This window comes from Oncorhynchus nerka, linkage group LG8, assembly GCF_034236695.1.
Source record: "Oncorhynchus nerka isolate Pitt River linkage group LG8, Oner_Uvic_2.0, whole genome shotgun sequence".
Taxonomy (NCBI): Eukaryota; Metazoa; Chordata; class Actinopteri; order Salmoniformes; family Salmonidae; genus Oncorhynchus; species Oncorhynchus nerka.
In genome coordinates, this window is record NC_088403.1 from 5088367 (window position 1) to 5114887 (window position 26521).

A 26521-nucleotide genomic window follows, 5' to 3' on the forward strand; every position below is an offset into this window, starting at 1 on the left:
TTTAAAACCAGGCAGATTTAACCAGCCAGTGATATGGTACCATTAAAACACAGTGACAGATTTAACCAGGCAGCCAGTGATATGGTACCATTAAAACACAGTGACAGATTTGCAGCCAGTGATTGGTACCATTAAAACACAGTGACAGATTTAACCAGGCAGCCAGCGGTATGGTACCATTAAAACACAGTGACAGATTTAACCAGGCAGCCAGTGATATGGTACCATTAAAACACAGTGACAGATTTAACCAGGCAGCCAGTGATATGGTACCATTAAAACACAGTGACAGATTTAACCAGGCAGCCAGTGATATGGTACCATTAAAACACAGTGACAGATTTAACCAGGCAGCCAGTGATATGGTACCATTAAAACACAGTGACAGATTTAACCAGGCAGCCAGCGATATGGTACCATTAAAACACAGTGACAGATTTAACCAGGCAGCCAGTGATATGGTACCATTAAAACACAGTGACAGATTTAACCAGGCAGCCAGTGATATGGTACCATTAAAACACAGTGACAGATTTAACCAGGCAGCCAGCCAGCGATATGGTACCATTAAAACACAGTGACAGATTTAACCAGGCAGCCAGCGATATGGTACCATTAAAACACAGTGACAGATTTAACCAGGCAGCCAGCGATATGGTACCATTAAAACACAGTGACAGATTTAACCAGGCAGCCAGTGATATGGTACCATTAAAACACAGTGACAGATTTAACCAGGCAGCCAGTGATATGGTACCAGCGTGTAAGATTTAACAGGCAGGCAGCCAGTGATATGGTACCATTAAAACACAGTGACAGATTTAACCAGGCAGCCAGCCAGCGATATGGTACCATTAAAACACAGTGACAGATTTAACCAGGCAGCCAGCGATATGGTACCATTAAAACACAGTGACAGATTTAACCAGCCAGCCAGCGATATGGTACCATTAAAACACAGTGACAGATTTAACCAGGCAGCCAGTGATATGGTACCATTTAACCAGGCAGCCAATGGTACCAGTGACAGATTTAACCAGGCAGCCAGCGATATGGTACCATTAAAACACAGTGACAGATTTAACCAGGCCAGCCAGTGATATGGTACCATTAAAACACAGTGACAGATTTAACCAGGCAGCCAGCCAGTGATATGGTACCATTAAAACACAGTGACAGATTTAACCAGGCAGCCCATGGTACCATTAAAACACAGTGACAGATTTAACCAGGCAGCCAGTGATATGGTACCATTAAAACACAGTGACAGATTTAACCAGGCAGCCAGCGATATGGTACCATTAAAACACAGTGACAGATTTAACCAGGCAGCCAGTGGTATGGTACCATTAAAACACAGTGACATATTTAACCAGGCAGCCAGCCAGCGATATGGTACCATTAAAACACAGTGACAGATTTAACCAGGCAGCCAGTGATATGGTACCATTAAAACACAGTGACAGATTTAACCAGGCAGCCAGCGATATGGTACCATTAAAACACAGTGACAGATTTAACCAGGCAGCCAGCCAGCGATATGGTACCATTAAAACACAGTGACAGATTTAACCAGGCAGCCAGCGATATGGTACCATTAAAACACAGTGACAGATTTAACCAGGCAGCCAGCGATATGGTACCATTAAAACACAGTGACAGATTTAACCAGGCAGCCAGCCAGCGATATGGTACCATTAAAACACAGTGACAGATTTAACCAGGCAGCAGCCAGTGATATGGTACCATTGAAAACAGGCAGTGACAGATTTAACCAGGCAGCCAGCCAGTGATATGGTACCATTAAAACACAGTGACAGATTTAACCAGGCAGCCAGCGATATGGTACCATTAAAACACAGTGACAGATTTAACCAGGCAGCCAGCGATATGGTACCATTAAAACACAGTGACAGATTTAACCAGGCAGCCAGCGATATGGTACCATTAAAACACAGTGACAGATTTAACCAGGCAGCCAGCGATATGGTACCATTAAAACACAGTGACAGATTTAACCAGGCAGCCAGCCATATGGTACCATTAAAACACAGTGACAGATTTAACCAGGCAGCCAGCGATATTAAAACACAGTGACAGATTTAACCAGGCAGCCAGCGATATGGTACCATTAAAACACAGTGACAGATTTAACCAGGCAGCCAGCGATATGGTACCATTAAAACACAGTGACAGATTTAACCAGGCAGCCAGCGATATGGTACCATTAAAACACAGTGACAGATTTAACCAGGCAGCCAGCCAGCGATATGGTACCATTAAAACACAGTGACAGATTTAACCAGGCAGCCAGCCAGCGATATGGTACCATTAAAACACAGTGACAGATTTAACCAGGCAGCCAGCGATATGGTACCATTAAAACACAGTGACAGATTTAACCAGGCAGCCAGCCAGTGATATGGTACCATTAAAACACAGTGACAGATTTAACCAGGCAGCCAGTGATATGGTACCATTAAAACACAGTGACAGATTTAACCAGGCAGCCAGTGATATGGTACCATTAAAACACAGTGACAGATTTAACCAGGCAGCCAGCGATATGGTACCATTAAAACACAGTGACAGATTTAACCAGGGCAGCCAGCGATATGGTACCATTAAAACACAGTGACAGATTTAACCAGGCAGCCAGCGATATGGTACCATTAAAACACAGTGACAGATTTAACCAGGCAGCCAGCGATATGGTACCATTAAAACACAGTGACAGATTTAACCAGGCAGCCAGCGATATGGTACCATTAAAACACAGTGACAGATTTAACCAGGCAGCCAGCCAGCGATATGGTACCATTAAAACACAGTGACAGATTTAACCAGGCAGCCAGCGATATGGTACCATTAAAACACAGTGACAGATTTAACCAGGCAGCCAGCGATATGGTACCATTAAAACACAGTGACAGATTTAACCAGGCAGCCAGCGATATGGTACCATTAAAACACAGTGACAGATTTAACCAGGCAGCCAGCCAGTGATATGGTACCATTAAAACACAGTGACAGATTTAACCAGGCAGCCAGCCAGTGATGGTACCATTAAAAAACACAGTGACAGATTTAACCAGGCAGCCAGTGATATGGTACCATTAAAACACAGTGACAGATTTAACCAGGCAGCCAGCGATATGGTACCATTAAAACACAGTGACAGATTTAACCAGGCAGCCAGCGGTATGGTACCATTAAAACACAGTGACAGATTTAACCAGGCAGCCAGCGATATGGTACCATTAAAACACAGTGACAGATTTAACCAGGCAGCCAGCGATATGGTACCATTAAAACACAGTGACAGATTTAACCAGGCAGCCAGCCAGCGATATGGTACCATTAAAACACAGTGACAGATTTAACCAGGCAGCCAGCGATATGGTACCATTAAAACACAGTGACAGATTTAACCAGGCAGCCAGCCAGCGATATGGTACCATTAAAACACAGTGACAGATTTAACCAGGCAGCCAGCGATATGGTACCATTAAAACACAGTGACAGATTTAACCAGGCAGCCAGCGATATGGTACCATTAAAACACAGTGACAGATTTAACCAGGCCAGCCAGCGATATGGTACCATTAAAACACAGTGACAGATTTAACCAGGCAGCCAGCATGGTACCATTAAAACACAGTGACAGATTTAACCAGGCAGCCAGCCATTAAAACACAGTGACAGATTTAACCAGGCAGCCAGTGATATGGTACCATTAAAAACACAGTAACCAGGCAGCCAGCGATGGTACCATTAAAACACAGTGACAGATTTAACCAGGCAGCCAGCGATATGGTACCATTAAAACACAGTGACAGATTTAACCAGGCAGCCAGCGATATGGTACCATTAAAACACAGTGACAGATTTAACCAGGCAGCCAGCGATATGGTACCATTAAAACACAGTGACAGATTTAACCAGGCAGCCAGTGATATGGTACCATTTGAATTTAACCAGGCAGCCAGTGATATGGTACCATTAAAACACAGTGACAGATTTAACCAGGCAGCCAGCGATATGGTACCATTAAAACACAGTGACAGATTTAACCAGGCAGCCAGCGATATGGTACCATTAAAACACAGTGACAGATTTAACCAGGCAGCCAGCGATATGGTACCATTAAAACACAGTGACAGATTTAACCAGGCAGCCAGCGATATGGTACCATTAAAACACAGTGACAGATTTAACCAGGCAGCCAGCCAGCGATATGGTACCATTAAAACACAGTGACAGATTTAACCAGGCAGCCAGCGATATGGTACCATTAAAACACAGTGACAGATTTAACCAGGCAGCCAGCGATATGGTACCATTAAAACACAGTGACAGATTTAACCAGGGATATGGTACCATTAAAACACAGTGACAGATTTAACCAGGCAGCCAGCCAGTGATATGGTACCATTAAAACACAGTGACAGATTTAACCAGGCAGCCAGCCAGCGATATGGTACCATTAAAACACAGTGACAGATTTAACCAGGCAGCCAGTGATATGGTACCATTAAAACACAGTGACAGATTTAACCAGGCAGCCAGTGATATGGTACCATTAAAACACAGTGACAGATTTAACCAGGCAGCCAGCGATATGGTACCATTAAAACACAGTGACAGTGAGATTTAACCAGGCAGCCAGCCATATGGTACCATTAAAACACAGTGACAGATTTAACCAGGCAGCCAGCGATATGGTACCATTAAAACACAGTGACAGATTTAACCAGGCAGCCAGCGATATGGTACCATTAAAACACAGTGACAGATTTAACCAGGCAGCCAGCGATATGGTACCATTAAAACACAGTGACAGATTTAACCAGGCAGCCAGCGATATGGTACCATTAAAACACAGTGACAGATTTAACCAGGCAGCCAGCGATATGGTACCATTAAAACACAGTGACAGATTTAACCAGGCAGCCAGCATGGTACCATTAAAACACAGTGACAGATTTAACCAGGCAGCCAGCGATATGGTACCATTAAAACACAGTGACAGATTTAACCAGGCAGCCAGTGATATGGTACCATTAAAACACAGTGACAGATTTAACCAGGCAGCCAGTGATATGGTACCATTAAAACACAGTGACAGATTTAACCAGGCAGCCAGCGATATGGTACCATTAAAACACAGTGACAGATTTAACCAGGCAGCCAGCGATATGGTACCATTAAAACACAGTGACAGATTTAACCAGGCAGCCAGCGATATGGTACCATTAAAACACAGTGACAGATTTAACCAGGCAGCCAGCGATATGGTACCATTAAAACACAGTGACAGATTTAACCAGGCAGCCAGCGATATGGTACCATTAAAACACAGTGACAGATTTAACCAGGCAGCCAGCGATATGGTACCATTAAAACACAGTGACAGATTTAACCAGGCAGCCAGCGATATGGTACCATTAAAACACAGTGACAGATTTAACCAGGCAGCCAGCGATATGGTACCATTAAAACACAGTGACAGATTTAACCAGGGCCAGCCAGCGATATGGTACCATTAAAACACAGTGACAGATTTAACCAGGCAGCCAGCGATATGGTACCATTAAAACACAGTGACAGATTTAACCAGGCAGCCAGTGATATGGTACCATTAAAACACAGTGACAGATTTAACCAGGCAGCCAGCGATATGGTACCATTAAAACACAGTGACAGATTTAACCAGGCAGCCAGCGATATGGTACCATTAAAACACAGTGACAGATTTAACCAGGCAGCCAGATTTAAAAACCAGTGACAGCCAGCGATATGGTACCATTAAAACACAGTGACAGATTTAACCAGGCAGCCAGCCAGCGATATGGTACCATTAAAACACAGTGACAGATTTAACCAGGCAGCCAGCCAGCGATATGGTACCATTAAAACACAGTGACAGATTTAACCAGGCAGCCAGCGATATGGTACCATTAAAACACAGTGACAGATTTAACCAGGCAGCCAGCGATATGGTACCATTAAAACACAGTGACAGATTTAGGCAGCCACCAGTGACAGATTTAACCAGGCCAGCCAGCGATATGGTACCATTAAAACACAGTGACAGATTTAACCAGGCAGCCAGCCAGCGATATGGCCAGCCAGGCAGCCAGTGATATGGTACCATTAAAACACAGTGACAGATTTAACCAGGCAGCCAGCGATATGGTACCATTAAAACACAGTGACAGATTTAACCAGGCAGCCAGCGATATGGTACCATTAAAACACAGTGACAGATTTAACCAGGCAGCCAGCGATATGGTACCATTAAAACACAGTGACAGATTTAACCAGGCAGCCAGCGATATGGTACCATTAAAACACAGTGACAGATTTAACCAGGCAGCCAGCGATATGGTACCATTAAAACACAGTGACAGATTTAACCAGGCAGCCAGCGATATGGTACCATTAAAACACAGTGACAGATTTAACCAGGCAGCCAGCCAGTGATATGGTACCATTAAAACACAGTGACAGATTTAACCAGGCAGCCAGCGATATGGTACCATTAAAACACAGTGACAGATTTAAGCCCAGTACCATTAAAGTGACATGATATGGTACCATTAAAACACAGTGACAGATTTAACCAGGCAGCCAGCGATATGCGATATGGTACCATTAAAACACAGTGACAGATTTAACCAGGGCCAGCCAGCGATATGGTACCATTAAAACACAGTGACAGATTTAACCAGGCAGCCAGCCAGTGATATGGTACCATTAAAACACAGTGACAGATTTAACCAGGCAGCCAGCGATATGGTACCATTAAAACACAGTGACAGATTTAAACCAGGCAGCCAGCGATATGGTACCATTAAAACACAGTGACAGATTTAACCAGGCAGCCAGCGATATGGTACCATTAAAACACAGTGACAGATTTAACCAGGCAGCCAGCGATATGGTACCATTAAAACACAGTGACAGATTTAACCAGGCAGCCAGACAGATATGGTACCATTAAAACACAGTGACAGATTTAACCAGGCAGCCAGCGATATGGTACCATTAAAACACAGTGACAGATTTAACCAGGCAGCCAGCCAGCGATATGGTACCATTAAAACACAGTGACAGATTTAACCAGGCAGCCAGCCAGCGATATGGTACCATTAAAACACAGTGACAGATTTAACCAGGCAGCCAGCGATATGGTACCATTAAAACACAGTGACAGATTTAACCAGGCAGCCAGCCAGCGATATGGTACCATTAAAACACAGTGACAGATTTAACCAGGCAGCCAGCCAGTGATATGGTACCATTAAAACACAGTGACAGATTTAACCAGGCAGCCAGCCAGCGATATGGTCCCATTAAAACACAGTGACAGATTTAACCAGGCAGCCAGCCGATATGGTACCATTAAAACACAGTGACAGATTTAACCAGGCAGCCAGCCAGCGATATGGTCCCATTAAAACACAGTGACAGATTTAACCAGGCAGCCAGCCAGCGATATGGTCCCATTAAAACACAGTGACAGATTTAACCAGGCAGCAGCGATATGGTACCATTAAAACACAGTGACAGATTTAACCAGGCAGCCAGCCAGCGATATGGTACCATTAAAACACAGTGACAGATTTAACCAGGCAGCCAGTGATATGGTACCATTAAAACACAGTGACAGATTTAACCAGGCAGCCAGCCAGCGATATGGTACCATTAAAACACAGTGACAGATTTAACCAGGCAGCCAGCCAGCGATATGGTACCATTAAAACACAGTGACAGATTTAACCAGGCAGCCAGCGATATGGTACCATTAAAACACAGTGACAGATTTAACCAGGCAGCCAGCCAGCGATATGGTACCATTAAAACACAGTGACAGATTTAACCAGGCAGCCAGCCAGTGATATGGTACCATTAAAACACAGTGACAGATTTAACCAGGCAGCCAGCCAGTGATATGGTACCATTAAAACACAGTGACAGATTTAACCAGGCAGCCAGCCAGCGATATGGTCCCATTAAAACACAGTGACAGATTTAACCAGGCAGCCAGCCAGCGATATGGTCCCATTAAAACACAGTGACAGATTTAACCAGGCAGCCTAGCGATATGGTACCATTAAAACACAGTGACAGATTTAACCAGGCAGCCAGCCAGCGATATGGTACCATTAAAACACAGTGACAGATTTAACCAGGCAGCCAGCGATATGGTACCATTAAAACACAGTGACAGATTTAACCAGGCAGCCAGCGATATGGTACCATTAAAACACAGTGACAGATTTAACCAGGCAGCCAGCGATATGGTACCATTAAAACACAGTGACAGATTTAACCAGGCAGCCAGCGATATGGTACCATTAAAACACAGTGACAGATTTAACCAGGCAGCCAGCGATATGGTACCATTAAAACACAGTGACAGATTTAACCAGGCAGCCAGCCAGTGATATGGTACCATTAAAACACAGTGACAGATTTAACCAGGCAGCCAGCGATATGGTACCATTAAAACACAGTGACAGATTTAACCAGGCAGCCAGCGATATGGTACCATTAAAACACAGTGACAGATTTAACCAGGCAGCCAGCGATATGGTACCATTAAAACACAGTGACAGATTTAACCAGGCAGCCAGCGATATGGTACCATTAAAACACAGTGACAGATTTAACCAGGCAGCCAGCAGTGATATGGTACCATTAAAACACAGTGACAGATTTAACCAGGCAGCCAGCGATATGGTACCATTAAAACACAGTGACAGATTTAACCAGCAGCCAGCCAGCGATATGGTACCATTAAAACACAGTGACAGATTTAACCAGGCAGCCAGCGATATGGTACCATTAAAACACAGTGACAGATTTAACCAGACAGCAGCCAGCGATATGGTACCATTAAAACACAGTGACAGATTTAACCAGGCAGCCAGCCAGTGATATGGTACCATTAAAACACAGTGACAGATTTAACCAGGCAGCCAGCCAGTGATATGGTACCATTAAAACACAGTGACAGATTTAACCAGGCAGCCAGCGATATGGTACCATTAAAACACAGTGACAGATTTAACCAGGCAGCCAGTGATATGGTACCATTAAAACACAGTGACAGATTTAACCAGGCAGCCAGCCAGCCAGTGATATGGTACCATTAAAACACAGTGACAGATTTAACCAGGCAGCCAGCGATATGGTACCATTAAAACACAGTGACAGATTTAACCAGGCAGCCAGCGATATGGTACCATTAAAACACAGTGACAGATTTAACCAGGCAGCCAGCCAGCGATATGGTACCATTAAAACACAGTGACAGATTTAACCAGGCAGCCAGCGATATGGTACCATTAAAACACAGTGACAGATTTAACCAGGCAGCCAGCGATATGGTACCATTAAAACACAGTGACAGATTTAACCAGGCAGCCAGCGATATGGTACCATTAAAACACAGTGACAGATTTAACCAGGCAGCCAGCGATATGGTACCATTAAAACACAGTGACAGATTTAACCAGGCAGCCAGCGATATGGTACCATTAAAACACAGTGACAGATTTAACCAGGCAGCCAGCGATATGGTACCATTAAAACACAGTGACAGATTTAACCAGGCAGCCAGCGATATGGTACCATTAAAACACAGTGACAGATTTAACCAGGCAGCCAGCGATATGGTACCATTAAAACACAGTGACAGATTTAACCAGGCAGCCAGCGATATGGTACCATTAAAACACAGTGACAGATTTAACCAGGCAGCCAGCGATATGGTACCATTAAAACACAGTGACAGATTTAACCAGGCAGCCAGCGATATGGTACCATTAAAACACAGTGACAGATTTAACCAGGCAGCCAGCGATATGGTACCATTAAAACACAGTGACAGATTTAACCAGGCAGCCAGCGATATGGTACCATTAAAACACAGTGACAGATTTAACCAGGCAGCCAGCGATATGGTACCATTAAAACACAGTGACAGATTTAACCAGGCATCCAGCCAGCGATATGGTACCATTAAAACACAGTGACAGATTTAACCAGGCAGCCAGCGATATGGTACCATTAAAACACAGTGACAGATTTAACCAGGCAGCCAGCCAGTGACAGATATGGTACCATTAAAACACAGTGACAGATTTAACCAGGCAGCCCAGCGATATGGTACCATTAAAACACAGTGACAGATTTAACCAGGCAGCCAGCGATATGGTACCATTAAAACACAGTGACAGATTTAACCAGGCAGCCAGCGATATGGTACCATTAAAACACAGTGACAGATTTAACCAGGCAGCCAGCGATATGGTACCATTAAAACACAGTGACAGATTTAACCAGGCAGCCAGCGATATGGTACCATTAAAACACAGTGACAGATTTAACCAGGCAGCCAGCGATATGGTACCATTAAAACACAGTGACAGATTTAACCAGGCAGCATGGTACCATTAAAACACAGTGACAGCGCCATATGGTACCATTAAAACACAGTGACAGATTTAACCAGGCAGCCAGCCAGCGATATGGTACCATTAAAACACAGTGACAGATTTAACCAGGCAGCCAGCCAGCGATATGGTACCATTAAAACACAGTGACAGATTTAACCAGGCAGCCAGCCAGCGATATGGTACCATTAAAACACAGTGACAGATTTAACCAGGCAGCCAGCGATATGGTACCATTAAAACACAGTGACAGATTTAACCAGGCAGCCAGCAGTGATATGGTACCATTAAAACACAGTGACAGATTTAACCAGGCAGCCAGCGATATGGTACCATTAAAACACAGTGACAGATTTAACCAGGCAGCCAGCGATATGGTACCATTAAAACACAGTGACAGATTTAACCAGGCAGCCAGCGATATGGTCCCATTAAAACACAGTGACAGATTTAACCAGGCAGCCAGCCAGATATGGTACCATTAAAACACAGTGACAGATTTAACCAGGCAGCCAGCGATATGGTACCATTAAAACACAGTGACAGATTTAACCAGGCATCCAGCCAGCGATATGGTACCATTAAAACACAGTGACAGATTTAACCAGGCAGCCAGCCAGCGATATGGTACCATTAAAACACAGTGACAGATTTAACCAGGCAGCCAGCCAGCGATATGGTAACCATTAAAACACAGTGACAGATTTAACCAGGCAGCCAGCCAGCCATTAAAACACAGTGACAGATTTAACCAGGCAGCCAGCCAGCGATATGGTACCATTAAAACACAGTGACAGATTTAACCAGGCAGCCAGCCAGTGATATGGTACCATTAAAACACAGTGACAGATTTAACCAGGCAGCCAGCGATATGGTACCATTAAAACACAGTGACAGATTTAACCAGGCAGCCAGCGATATGGTACCATTAAAACACAGTGACAGATTTAACCAGGCAGCCAGCGATATGGTACCATTAAAACACAGTGACAGATTTAACCAGGCAGCCAGTGATATGGTACCATTAAAACACAGTGACAGATTTAACCAGGCAGCCAGCGATATGGTGCCATTAAAACACAGTGACAGATTTAACCAGGCAGCCAGCGATATGGTACCATTAAAACACAGTGACAGATTTAACCAGGCAGCCAGCGATATGGTACCATTAAAACACAGTGACAGATTTAACCAGGCAGCCAGCCAGCGATATGGTACCATTAAAACACAGTGACAGATTTAACCAGGCAGCCAGCCAGCGATATGGTACCATTAAAACACAGTGACAGATTTAACCAGGCAGCCAGCCAGCGATATGGTACCATTAAAACACAGTGACAGATTTAACCAGGCAGCCAGCGATATGGTACCATTAAAACACAGTGACAGATTTAACCAGGCAGCCAGCCAGCGATATGGTACCATTAAAACACAGTGACAGATTTAACCAGGCAGCCAGCCAGTGATATGGTACCATTAAAACACAGTGACAGATTTAACCAGGCAGCCAGCCAGCGATATGGTCCCATTAAGACACAGTGACAGATTTAACCAGGCAGCCAGCCAGCGATATGGTACCATTAAAACACAGTGACAGATTTAACCAGGCAGCCAGCCAGCGATATGGTCCCATTAAGACACAGTGACAGATTTAACCAGGCAGCCAGCCAGCGATATGGTCCCATTAAAACACAGTGACAGATTTAACCAGGCAGCTAGCGATATGGTACCATTAAAACACAGTGACAGATTTAACCAGGCAGCCAGCCAGCGATATGGTACCATTAAAACACAGTGACAGATTTAACCAGGCAGCCAGCCAGATATGGTACCATTAAAACACAGTGACAGATTTAACCAGGCAGCCAGCCAGCGATATGGTACCATTAAAACACAGTGACAGATTTAACCAGGCAGCCAGCCAGCGATATGGTACCATTAAAACACAGTGACAGATTTAACCAGGCAGCCAGCGATATGGTCCCATTAAAACACAGTGACAGATTTAACCAGGCAGCCAGCCAGCGATATGGTACCATTAAAACACAGTGACAGATTTAACCAGGCAGCCAGCCAGTGATATGGTACCATTAAAACACAGTGACAGATTTAACCAGGCAGCCAGCCAGTGATATGGTACCATTACCATTTAACCAGGCAGCCAAAACACAGTGACAGATTTAACCAGGCAGCCAGCCAGCGATATGGTACCATTAAAACACAGTGACAGATTTAACCAGGCAGCCAGCCAGCGATATGGTACCATTAAAACACAGTGACAGATTTAACCAGGCAGCCAGCCAGCGATATGGTCCCATTAAAACACAGTGACAGATTTAACCAGGCAGCCAGCGATATGGTACCATTAAAACACAGTGACAGATTTAACCAGGCAGCCAGCCAGCGATATAGTACCATTAAAACACAGTGACAGATTTAACCAGGCAGCCAGCCAGCGATATAGTACCATTAAAACACACAGATTTAACCAGGCATCCAGCGATATGGTACCATTAAACACAGTGACAGATTTAACCAGGCAGATATGGTACCATTAAAACACAGTGACAGATTTAACCAGGCAGCCAGTGATATGGTACCATTAAAACACAGTGACAGATTTAACCAGGCAGCCAGCGATATGGTCCCATTAAAACACAGTGACAGATTTAACCAGGCAGCCAGCCAGTGATATGGTCCCATTAAAACACAGTGACAGATTTAACCAGGCATCCAGCGATATGGTACCATTAAAACACAGTGACAGATTTAACCAGGCATCCTGTTGGTTTCTTAACTGTTGAGTTTTTCAAACCTTCGACCACCCAGAGATACGTATGTTTTTACTAAATTCTGATTCTTGGAAGTTAAAAGCCATTGTAGTGAGCCCCCATGAAGATTTGAAGAATGATATTAAGATGTCTGTTGTGTAGTGGATGATGAGCATTAGCAGTACAAACTTCCAATCAAAGAGTTGTAAACATCTAAAGCTCAGGAATTCCTGCAGGGGATCATTTGTTTCTCTTAAAACAGACCTGAGTGACTGATGTTAACCAGGCAGCCAGATCCTGACCCGCTAATGCAGATCCTGGTACAGATCCTTAAAACACTAAGTGACAGATTTAATGGAGCCAGATCCTGATGCTAATGAGCCAGATCCTCAGCCAACCGGCCAGTGACAGCTAAACCAGGCAGTCAGCCACACCGGCAAAACAGCTAAACCCATTAAAACACAGTGACAGCCACACATTTAACCAGGCAGTCAGCCAGCCAGACAGATAAACCAGGCAGTCAGCCACCATTAAAACAGGCAGTGATAAACAGAGTCAGCCACACTGGCCAGACAGATAAACCAGGCAAAAGCCACCTTTCTGCCTTGAATCAGTTTCTTGGTCAGCCCTTTTTCATGGTTTTAGTCATTGCTGTCCAGCGCCCCTCCTTTCCAGCATTTTGCTGAAGCCAAGGTCCACCTGAACTCTTATCTACCAAAACACTTCTTCTTCCCTGATGTAGAGACACGGTCTGGGAGTGAATTGTCTTCTTAACCTGATGCAGAGACACGATGGGAGTGTCACCATTAAAACACAGTGCCTGGGAGTGAATCAGTCTTCTTCTCCCCTGATGTAGAGACACGGCCAGGAGTGAATCATGGTCTCCCCTGATTAAAACACAGTGACAGTCTGGGAGTGAATTTAACCAGGACACGGCCTGGGAGTGAATCATGGTTCTTCCCTGATGTAGAGACACGGCCTTAACATGTCTTCTTCTTCCCTGATTAGAGTTTTTGGGAGTGAAATGTCTTCTTCTCTCCCCTGATGTAGAACACGGCCTGGGAGTGAATCATGTCTTCTTCTCCCCTGATGTAGAGACACGGCCTGGGAGTGAATCATGTCTTCTTCTCCCTGATTAGAGACACGGCCTGGGAGTGAATCATGTCTTCTTCTGATGTAGAGACACGGCCTGGGAGTGAATCATGTCTTCTTCTCCCCTGATGTAGAGACACGGCCTGGGAGTGAATCATGTCTTCTTCTCCCCTGATGTAGAGACACAGAATCATGTCTTCTTCTTCCCTGATGTAGAACAGGCCTGGGAGTGAATCAGATGTAGAGACAGCCTGGGAGTGAATCATGTCTTCTTCCCTGATGTAGAGACACGGCCTGGGAGTGAATCATGACTTCTTCCTGATGTAGAGACACGGCCTGGGAGATGTCTTCTTCCCTGATTAAGACACGGCCTGGGAGTGAATCATGATTAACCAGGCCTGGGCAGTGAATCATGTCTTTCTCTTCCTGATGTAGAGACACGGCCTGGGAGTGAATCATGTCTTCTTCTTCTTCCCTGATGTAGACACGGCCTGGGAGTGAATCATGTCTTCTTCTTCTTCCTGATGTAGAGACACGGCCTGGGAGTGAATCATGTCTTCTTCTTCCCTGATGTAGAGACACGGCCTGGGAGTGAATCATGTCTTCTAAGACACGGCCTGGGAGTGAAATGTCTTCTTCTTCCTGATGTAGAGACACGGCCTGGGAGTGAATCCTTCTTCTCCCTGATGTAGAGACATGCCTGGGAGTGAATCATGTGTCCCTGATGTAGAGACACGGCCTGGGAGTGAATCATGTCTTCTTCTTCCCTGATGTAGAGACACGGCCTGGGAGTGAATCATTTCTTCTTTTCCCTGATGTAGAGACACGGCCTGGGAGTGTGTCTTCTTCTCCCTGATGTGACAGCCTGGGAGTGAATCATGTCTTCTTCCCTGATGTAGAGACACGGCCTGGGAGTGAAACTCTCCCTGATGTAGAGACACGGCCTGGAGTGAATCATGTCTTCTTCTCCCTGATGTAGAGACACGGCCTGGGAGGCACAATCTGGGATTTTCTTCTCCCCTGGTAGAGACACGGCCTGGGAGTGAATCATGTCTTCTTCTTCCCTGATCAGAGACACGGCCTGGGAGTGAATGTCTTCTCCTGATGTAGAGACACGGCCTGGGATGTGAATCCTCCCTGATGTAGAGACACGGCCTGAATCATGTCTTCTTCTCCCCTGATGTAGAGACACGGCCTGAATCATGTCTTTTAATGAATCATGTCTTCTTCTCCCCTGATGTAGAGACAGATCCTGGGCTGAATCATGTCTTCTTCTCCCCAGACACGGCCTGGGAGTGAATCATGTCTTCTTCTTCCCTGATGTAGAGCAGAATCATGTCTTCTTCCTGACACGGCCTGGGAGTGAATCATGTCTTCTTCCCTGACAGCTAATCACCTTCTCCCCTGATGTAGAGACACGGCCTGGGAGTGAATCATGTCTTCTTCCGGCCATGTAGAGACACGGCCTGGGAGTGAATCATGTCTTCTTCTTCTTCCCTGATGTAGAGACACGGCCTGGGAGTGAATCATGTCTTCTTCTTCCCTGATGTAGAGACACGGCCTGGGAGTGAATCATGTCTTCTTCTCCCTGATGTAGAGACACGGCCTGGGAGTGAATCATGTCTTCTCTCCCCTGATGGAGACATCACCTTTCTCCCCTGTAGAAACCAATCATGTCTTCTGATCCCGGATGAATCAGTCTTCTTCTTCCCTATGTAGAGACACGGCCTGGGAGTGAACCAGGCCTGGGAGTGAATCATGTCTTCTTCTTCCCTGATGTAGAGACACGGCCTGGGAGACATGTCTTCTTCTCCCCTATGTAGAGACACGGCCTGGGAGTGAATCAGTCTTCCCTGATGTAGAGACACGGCCTGGGAGTGAATCATGTCTTCTTCTTCCCATGTAGAGACACGGCCTGGGAGTTCATGTCTTCTTTCCCTGATGTAGAGACACGGCCTGGGAGTGAATCATGTCTTCTTCTTCCCTGATGTAGAGACCGGCCTGGGAGTGAATCATGTCTTCTTCTTCCCTGATGTAGAGACACGGCCTGGGAGTGAATCATGTCTTCTTCTCCCTGATGTAGAGACACGGCCTGGGAGTGAATCATGTCTTCTGGGAGTGAATCATCTCTTCCCTGATGTAGAGACACGGCCAGTGAATCATGTCTTCTTCTCCCTGTAGAGACACGGCCTGGGAGTGAATCCTGATGTCAGCCTGGGAGTGAACATGTCTTCTTCTCCCTGATGTAGAGACACGGCCTGGGAGTGAATCATGTCTTCTTCTTCCCTGATGTAGAGACACGGCCTGGGAGTGAATCATGTCTTCTTCTCCCTGATGTCACGGCCTGGGAGTGAATCATGTCTTCTTCTCCCCTGATGTAGAGACACGGCCTGGGAGTGAATCATGTCTTCTTCTCCCCTGATGTAGAGACACGGCCTGGGAGTGAATCATGTCTTCTTCTCCCACGGCCTGGGAGTGAATCATGTCTTCTTCTCCCTGATGTAGAGACACGGCCTGGGAGTGAATCATGTCTTCTTCTCCCCTGATGTAGAGACACGGCCTGGGAGTGAATCATGTCTTCTTCTCCCCTGATGTAGAGACACGGCCTGGGAGTGAATCATGTCTTCTTCTTCCCTTAGAGACACGGCCTGGGAGTGAATCATGTCTTCTTCCCTGATGTAGAGACACGGCCTGGGAATCATGTCTTCTTCTCCCTGATGTAGAACACTGGGAGTGAATCATGTCTTCTTCTCCCCTGATGTAGAGACACAGCCTGGGAGTGAATCATGTCTTCTTCTCCCTGATGTAGAGACACGGCCTGGGAGTGAATCATGTCTTCTTCTTCTTCTGGGAGTGAATCCCTGATGTAGAGACACGGCCTGTGGATGTCTTCTTCTCCCTGAACACGGCCTGGGAGTGAATCATTCTTTCCCTGATGTCCCTGGGATGAATCATGTCTTCTTCTCCCTGAGACACGGCCTGGGAGTGAATCATGTCTTCTTCTCCCTGATGTAGAGACACGGCCTGGGAGTGAATCATGTCTTCTTCCCTGATGTAGAGACACGGCCTGGGAGTGAATCATGTCTTCTTTCTCCCTGATGTAGAGACACGGCCTGGGAGTGAATCATGTCTTCTTCTCCCTGATGTAGAGACACGGCCTGGGAGTGAATCATGAATCTTCTTCTTCCCTGATGTAGAGACACGGCCTGGGAGTGAATCATGTCTTCCCTTCTGAATCATGTCCCTCCCTGATGTAGAGACACGGCCTGGGAGTGAATCATGTCTTCTTCTTCCCTGATGTAGAGACGGCCTGGGAGTGAATCATGTCTTCTTCTCCCTGATGTAGAGACAGTGAATCATGTCTTCTTCTTCCCTGATGTAGAGACACGGCCTGGGAGTGAATCATGTCTTCTTCTCCCTGATGTAGAGACACGGCCTGGGAGTGAATCATGTCTTCTTCTTCCCTGATGTAGAGACACGGCCTGGGAGTGAATCATGTCTTCTTCTTCCCTGATGTAGAGACACGGCCTGGGAGTGAATCCCTGATGTAGAGACACGGCCTGGGAGTGAATCATGTCTTCTTCCCTGATGTAGAGACACGGCCTGGGAGTGATGTCTTCTTCCCCTGATGTGAATCATGTCTTCTTCTTCCCTGATGTAGAGACACGGCCTGGGAGTGAATCCCAGACACGGCCTGGGAGTGAATCATGTCTTCTTCTTCCCTGATGTAGAGACACGGCCTGGGAGTGAATCATGTCTTCTTCCCTGATGTAGAGACACGGCCTGGGAGTGAATCATGTCTGGGAGTTCTTCTTCTTCCCTGATGTAGAGACACGGCCTGGGAGTGAATCATGTCTTCTTCTCCCTGATGTAGAGACACGGCCTGGGAGTGAATCATGTCTTCTTCCCTGATGTAGAGACACGGCCTGGGAGTGAATCATGTCTTCTTCTCCCTGATGCCTGGGAGAATCATGTCTTCTTCTCTTCCCTGATGTAGAGCGGCCTGGGAGTGAATCATGTCTTCTTCTTCCCCTGATGTAGAGACACGGCCTGGGAGTGAATCATGTCTTCTTCTTCCCTGATGTAGAGACACGGCCTGGGAGTGAATCATGTCTTCTTCTCCCCTGAGAGACACGGCCTGGGAGTGAATCATGTCTTCTTCTTCCCTGATGTAGAGACACGGCCTGGGAGTGAATCATGTCTTCTTCTCCCCTGATGTAGAGACACGGCCTGGGAGTGAATCATGTCTTCTTCTTCCCTGATGTAGAGACACGGCCTGGGAGTGAATCATGTCTTCTTCTCCCCTGATGTAGAGACACGGCCTGGGAGTGAATCATGTCTTCTTCTCCCTGATGTAGAGACACGGCCTGGGAGTGAATCATGAATCTTCTTCTTCCCCTGATGTAGAGACACGGCCTGGGAGTGAATCATGTCTTCTTCCCTGATGTAGAGACACGGCCTGGGAGTGAATCATGTCTTCTTCTCCCCTGATGTAGAGACACGGCCTGGGAGTGAATCATGTCTTCTTCTTCCCTGATGTAGAGACACGGCCTGGGAGTGAATCATGTCTTCTTCTTCTTCCCTGATGTAGAGACACGGCCTGGGAGTGAATCATGTCTTCTTCTTCCCTGATGTAGAGACACGGCCTGGGAGTGAATCATGTCTTCTTCCCTTGACTGTAGCAGAGCTGTGTTCCCCTCCTTGAGAGGCAGAGTGGGGATAAAGAGCTCCCTGTGCTCTGGGGAGAGGTGGAGTAGAGTAGAGTAGAGGAGGGGGGGGGAATAGATAGCCTTATAATGTTTACCTAATTCCCCACACATCCCGGCCCGGTCACACACTGACGAGTTCAGCAAACATCCTGGCACTATCTCCTCCTCCTCCGCTCGGAGCCTCCTTCCTTCTCCTTTTCCCCTTGAGTCACAAATGGCCCCCTATTCCTGCCACGTCGACTCCTCCTGCTCCTCCGGCGTTCGACGTCGCCGGATTACTAACCACCGGGCCTTGGATTCTTCATTACGCACACCTGTAGATCTTCATTACGCACACCTGTAGATCATCATGATTCACACCTGTAGATCATCATGATTCACACCTGTAGATCATCATGATTCACACCTGTAGATCATCATGATTCACACCTGTAGATCATCATGATTCACACCTGTAGATCATCATTACGCACACCTGTAGATCATCATGATTCACACCTGTAGATCATCATGATTCACACCTGTAGATCTTCATGATTCACACCTGTAGATCATCATGATTCACACCTGTAGATCATCATGATTCACACCTGTAGATCATCATGATTCACACCTGTAGATCATCATGATTCACACCTGTAGATCATCATGATTCACACCTGTAGATCATCATGATTCACACCTGTAGATCATCATGATTCACACCTGTAGATCATCATGATTCACACCTGTAGATCATCATGATTCACACCTGTAGATCATCATGATTCACACCTGGACCAAATTACCTCCCCTTTATCTGTCCCTCCACGACCACCCCTTTATCTGTCCCTCCACGACCTCCCCTTTATCTGTCCCTCCCTTACGTTCACTCCTCAGTCAGTATTGCCCCTGTGTTAATACCTATACCTCCAATGTCTCGTTTGTTGTTCTATTCAACGTTTTCACCTGCTTCTCGACTCACAGCGTCACATTTCTCTATCTAGTGGCCATGCGCTGGTCAACAGTAGTGCACTATATAGGGAATAGTGTGTTATTTGGGACGCAGAGATAAACAGTAGGAATTTGAATCGACTGGCCCTGAACCTCATGAATGGGACCGACATTTACTGGATGGTGTTGGAGGTGTAAAGAGGTGTGAAGACACTGTGAATGTCATCACAGAGCAGAGAGAAAGAGAGAGAGAGAGAACAGTAGCATGACAGTGGTTTGGTATAGATCCACCTTAGTCTGTAAGGTGAGTGACTGTTTGGTATAGGGCCACCTTAGTCTGTACGGTGAGTGACTGTTTGGTATAGGGCCACCTTAGTCGGTACGGTGAGTGACTGTTTGGTATAGGGCCACCTTAGTCTGTACGGTGAGTGACTGTTTCGTATAGATCCACCTTAGTCTATACGGTGAGTGACTGTTTCGTATCCTCGCTCGTCATCTTTCAATGCGGCAGGATGCCACTGGGTAAACAGCGACCACAGAATTTCAATTCGAGCTCTCTGCCTGAATCTTATGAATGGACCAATGACTGTTTTTAAATAAGGAACGGTCTGATCACACTGAATGGGATATCAGTGCTCTGAATGTCTTTGCAGATCAAAGAGAGGGCGAGAGAGGGGGGGCGAGAGAGAGAGACGGGTGTTGGCTCTGTGGAGGGGGGGGGGGAATAAACCTGAACTTGAACTAAAACATTGCAACTCTGAAACAATACAACCCTTAACGAGATCCATGTCTGAACGACGGCATTAACATACAGCTGGCGGGTTATACACTGTATCGTCAGGACAGGACAGCAGCCTCTTTTAAGACACGCGGCCGGGGCCTATGCATTTACGTAAACAACAGCTGGTGCACGATATCTAAGGACGTCTTGAGGTTTTGCTAGCCTGAGGAAGAGTATCTCATGATAAGCTGTAGACCACACTATCTACCGTGAGAGTTTTCATCTGTATTTTTCGTAGCTGTCTATATACCACCACAGACCGATGCTGACACTAAAACCACACTCAATGAGCTGTATACCGCCATGAGCAAACAGGAAAACGCTCATCCAGAGGCTGCGCTCCTAGTGGCCGGGGACTTTAATGCAGGGAAACTTAAATCAGTTTTACCTCATTTCTATCAGCATGTTAAATGTGCAACCAGAGGGAAACAATTCTAGACCACCTTTACTCCACACACAGAGACGCATACAAAGCTCTCCCTCGCCCTCCATTTGGTAAATCTGACCATACTTCTATCCTGCTTACAAGCGAAAATTAAAGCAGGAAGCACCAGTGACTCTGTCTATAAAAAAAAGTGGTCAGATGAAAGCAGATGCTAAACTACAGGACTGTTTTGCTAGCACAGACTGGAATATGTTCCAGGATTCTTCCGATGGCATTGAGGAGTACACCACATCAGTCACTGGCTTCATCAATAAGTGCATCGAGGACGTCGTCCCCACAGTGACTGTACATACATATATATATATATATATGTATATACATATACCCCAACCAGAAACCATGGATTACAGGGAACATTTGCACTGAGCTAAAGGGTAGAGCTGCCGCTTTCAAGGAGCGGGACTCTAACCCGGAAGCTTACAAGAAATCCCGCTATGCCCTCCGACGAACCATCAAACAGGCAAAGCCTCAATACAGGACTAAGATTGAATCATACTACACCGGCTCCAACGCTCGTCAGATGTGGCAGGGCCTGCAAACTATTACAGACTACAAAGGGAAGCACAGCCAAGAGCTGCCCAGTGACACGATCCTACCAGACAAGCTAAATAACTTCTATGCTCGCTTCGAGGCAAGTAACATGCATGAGAGCATCAGCTGTTCCGGATGACTGTGTGATCATGCTCTCTGGCATCCGATGTGATTAAGACCTTTTCAACAGGTCAACATTCAAGACCGCAGGGCCAGATGGATTACCAGGACGTGTACTCCGAGCATGCGCTGACCAACTGGCTAGTGTCTTCACTGACATTTTTAACCTCTCCCTGTCTGTAATACCAACGTGTTTCAAGCAGACCACCATAGTCCCTGTGCCGAAGAACACTAAGGTAACCTGCCTTAATTACTACCGACCCTGTAGCACTCACGTCTGCAGCCATGAAATGCTTTGAAAGGCTGGTCATGGCTCACATCAACGCCATTATCCCAGAAACCCTAGACCCACTCCAATCTGCATACTGCACCAACAGATCCACAGATGATGCAATCTTTATTGCACTTCACACTGCCCTTTCCCACCTGGACAAAAGGAACACCTATCTGAGAATGCTATTGATTGACTACAGCTCAGCGTTCAACACCATAGTGCCCTCAAAGCTCATCACTAAGATAAGGACCCTGGGACTAAACACCTCCCTCTGTAACTGGATCCTGGACTTCCTGACGGGCCACCCCCAGGTGGTAAGGGTAGGTAACGACACATCCGCCACGCTGGTCCTCAACACGGGAGTCCCTCAAGGGGTGCGTGCTCAGTCCCCTCCTGTACTCCCTTTTCACGCACGACTGCACGGCCAGGCACAACTCCAACACCATCATTAAGTTTGCTGATGACACAACAGTGGTAGGCCTGACCACCAACAGCTATGAGACTATTGGGAGGAGGTCAGAGACCTGACCGTGTGGTGCCAGGACAACAACCTCTCCCTCAATGTGATCAAGACAAAGGAGATGATTGTGGACTACAGGAAAAAGAGGACCGAGCACGCCTCCATTCTCATCGACGAGGCTGCAGTGGAGCAAGTTGAAAGTTTCATGTTCCTTGGTGTCCACATCACCAACAAACTAACATGGTCCAAGCACAACAAGACAGTCGTGAAGAGGGAACGACTGAACCTATTCCCCCTCAGGAGACTGAAAAGATTTGTCATGAGTCCTCAGATCCTCAAAAGGTTCTACAGCTGCACCATCGAGAGCATCCTGACCGGTGTCATCACTGCCTGGTAAGGCAACTGCTCTGCCACCGACCGCAAAGCACTACAGAGGGAAGTGCATACGGTCCAGATCATCACCGGGGCCAAGCTTCCTGCCATCCAGGACCTCTATACCAGGCGGTGTCAGAGGAAGGCCCTAAAAATGGTCAGACTCCAGCCACCCTAGTCATAGACTGTTCTCTCTGCTACCGCACAGCAAGTGGTACCTGAGCGCCAAGTCTAGGTCCACAAGGCTCCTTAATAGCTTCTACCCCCAAGCGATAAGACTCCTGAACAGCTAATCAAATGGCAACCCAGACTATTTGCATTGCCCCCCCTCCCCCATTTTAAACTGCTGCTACTTTCTGTTATTATCTATGCATAGTCACTTTAATAACTCTACCTACATGTACATATTACCTCCATTACCTCGACACCGGTGCCCCCACACACTGACTCTGTACCGGTACCCCCTGTATATAGCCTCCACATTGACTCTGTACCGGTACCCCCTGTATATAGCCTCCACATTGACTCTGTACCGGTACCCCCTGTATATAGCCTCCACATTGACTCTGTACCGGTACCCCCTGTATATAGCCTCCACATTGACTCTGTACCAGTACCCCCTGTATATAGCCTCCACATTGACTCTGTACCGGTACCCCCTGTATATAGCCTCCACATTGACTCTGTACCGGTACCCCCTGTATATAGCCTCCACATTGACTCTGTACCGGTACCCCTTGTATATAGCCGCCACATTGATTCTGTACTGGTACCCCCTGTATATAGCCTCCACATTGACTCTGTACTGGTACCCCTGTATATAGCCTCCACATTGACTCTGTACCGGTACCCCCTGTATATAGCCTCCACATTGACTCTGTACCAGTACCCCCTGTATATAGCCTCCACATTGACTCTGTACCGGTACCCCCTGTATATAGCCTCCACATTGACTCTGTACCGGTACCCCCTGTATATAGCCTCCACATTGACTCTGTACTCAGGTACACCCTGTATATAGCCTCCACATTGCCTCCACATTGACTCTGTACTGGTACCCCCTGTATATAGCCTCCACATTGACTCTGTACGGTACCCCCTGTATATAGCCTCCACATTGACTCTGTACTGGTACCCCCTGTATATAGCCTCCACATTGACTCTGTACCGGTACCCCCTGTATATAGCCTCCACATTGACTCTGTACCAGTACCCCCTGTATATAGCCTCCACATTGACTCTGTACCAGTACCCCTGTATATACCCCCTGTATATAGCCTCCACATTGACTCTGTACCGGTACCCCCTGTATATAGCCTCCACATTGACTCTGTACCAGTACCCCTGTATATAGCCTCCACATTGACTACCAGTACCCCCCCCCTGTATATAGCCTCCACATTGACTCTGTACCGGTACCCCCTGTATATAGCCTCCACATTGACTCTGTACCGGTACCCCCTGTATATAGCCTCCACATTGACTCTGTAGTCTCCACATTGACTCAGTACCAGTACCCCTGTATATAGCCTCCACATTGACTCTGTACCGGTACCCCTGTATATAGCCTCCACATTGACTCTGTACCGGTACCCCTGTATATAGCCTCCACATTGACTCTGTACCGGTACCCCCTGTATATAGCCTCCACATTGACTCATTGACTCTGTACCAGTACCCCCTGTATATAGCCCATTGACTCTGTGTACCCCCTGTATATAGCCTCCACATTGACTCTGTACCGGTACCCCCTGTAGCCCCCCTGTATATAGCCTCCACATTGACTCTGTACCGGTACCCCCTGTATATAGCCTCCACATTGACTCTGTACCGGTACCCCCTGTATATAGCCTCCACATTGACTCTGTACCAGTACCCCCTGTATATAGTCTCCACATTGACTCTGTACCGGTACCCCCTGTATATAGCCTCCACATTGACTCTGTACCGGTACCCCCTGTATATAGCCTCCACATTGACTCTGTACCAGTACCCCCTGTATATAGTCTCCACATTGACTCAGTACCAGTACCCCCTGTATATAGCCTCCACATTGACTCTGTACCGGTACCCCATGTATATAGTCTCCACATTGACTCTGTACCGGTACCCCCTGTATATAGCCTCCACATTGACTCAGTACCAGTACCCCCTGTATATAGTCTCCACATTGACTCAGTACCAGTACCCCCTGTATATAGCCTCCACATTGACTCTGTACCAGTACCCCCTGTATATAGCCTCCACATTGACTCTGTGGTACCCCCTGTATATAGCCTCCACATTGACTCTGTACCGGTACCCCTGTATATAGCCTCCACATTGACTCTGTACTGGTACCCCCTGTATATAGTCTCCACATTGACTCTGTACCAGTACCCCCTGTATATAGCCTCCACATTGACTCTGTACCGGTACCCCCTGTATATAGCCTCCACATTGATTGACTCTGTACTGGTACCCCCTGTATATAGCCTCCACATTGACTCTGTACCTGGTACCCCCTGTATATAGCCTCCACATTGACTCTACCGGTACCCCTGTATATAGCCTCCACATTGACTCTGTACTGGTACCCCTGTATATAGCCTCCACATTGACTCTACCGGTATATAGCCTCCCATTGACTCTGACCGGTACTTATATAGCCTCCACATTGACTCTGTACTGGTACCCCCTGTATATAGCCTCCACATTGACTCTGTAACCCCTGTATATAGCCTCCACATTGACTCTGTACCAGTACCCCCTGTATATAGCCTCCACATTGACTCTGTACCGGTACCCCCTGTATATAGCCTCCACATTGACTCTGTACCGGTACCCCCTGTATATAGCCTCCACATTGACTCTGTACCGGTACCCCCTGTATTTCGCTCCACTATTGTTATTTACTGCTGCTATTTAATTATTTGTTATTCTTATCTCTTACTTATTTGTAGTTGGTATTTTCTTAACTGCATTGTTGGTTAAGGGCTTGTAAGGAAGCATTTCACTAAGGTCTACCTACACCTGTTGTATTCAGCATTTCACTAAGGTCTACCTACACCTGTTGTATTCAGCATTTCACTAAGGTCTACCTACACCTGTTGTATTCAGCATTTCACTAAGGTCTACCTACACCTGTTGTATTCGGCGCATGTGACAAATTAAATTGTATTTTATTTGGTCGGTACCTAGTGAACTTAATATTCTGTATTTTGTCATATGGTTCCCTGACAGGTTCAATAAGAACGGCATCGATCTGAACAGAAACTTCCCAGATGCCTTCTCTAAGAAGGAGAGTGGAATGAGAGAGATGGAGGTGAGAGCCATTATGGACTGGCTGAAGACTGAGAGCTTCGTCCTGTCGGCCAACCTGCACGGTGGGGCTGTGGTGGCCAGCTACCCCTACGACAACAGCAATGGAGGTACTTTACACACAGAAAGAGAGAGAGAGGCTGAGTGATCCCAATATAGAGAAGACTAGAATGACTACATAGTAACAACATGTGTCTAATATAGAGACTACTAGAATGACTACAGAGTACCAACAGGTGTCTAATATAGAGACTACTAGAATGACTA

The 26521-nt window shown here is 46.5% G+C and overlaps 1 protein-coding gene across 1 annotated transcript in view; it reads left to right on the forward strand.

The window, feature by feature from the left end:
- cpm (carboxypeptidase M) overlaps positions 1-26521 on the forward strand; it is a 111287-nt gene that overhangs the window by 66746 nt on the left and 18020 nt on the right. Inside the window, 1 exon segment of the mRNA XM_065021249.1 lies at positions 26177-26364. Coding sequence (XP_064877321.1) covers positions 26177-26364 — 188 coding nt within the window.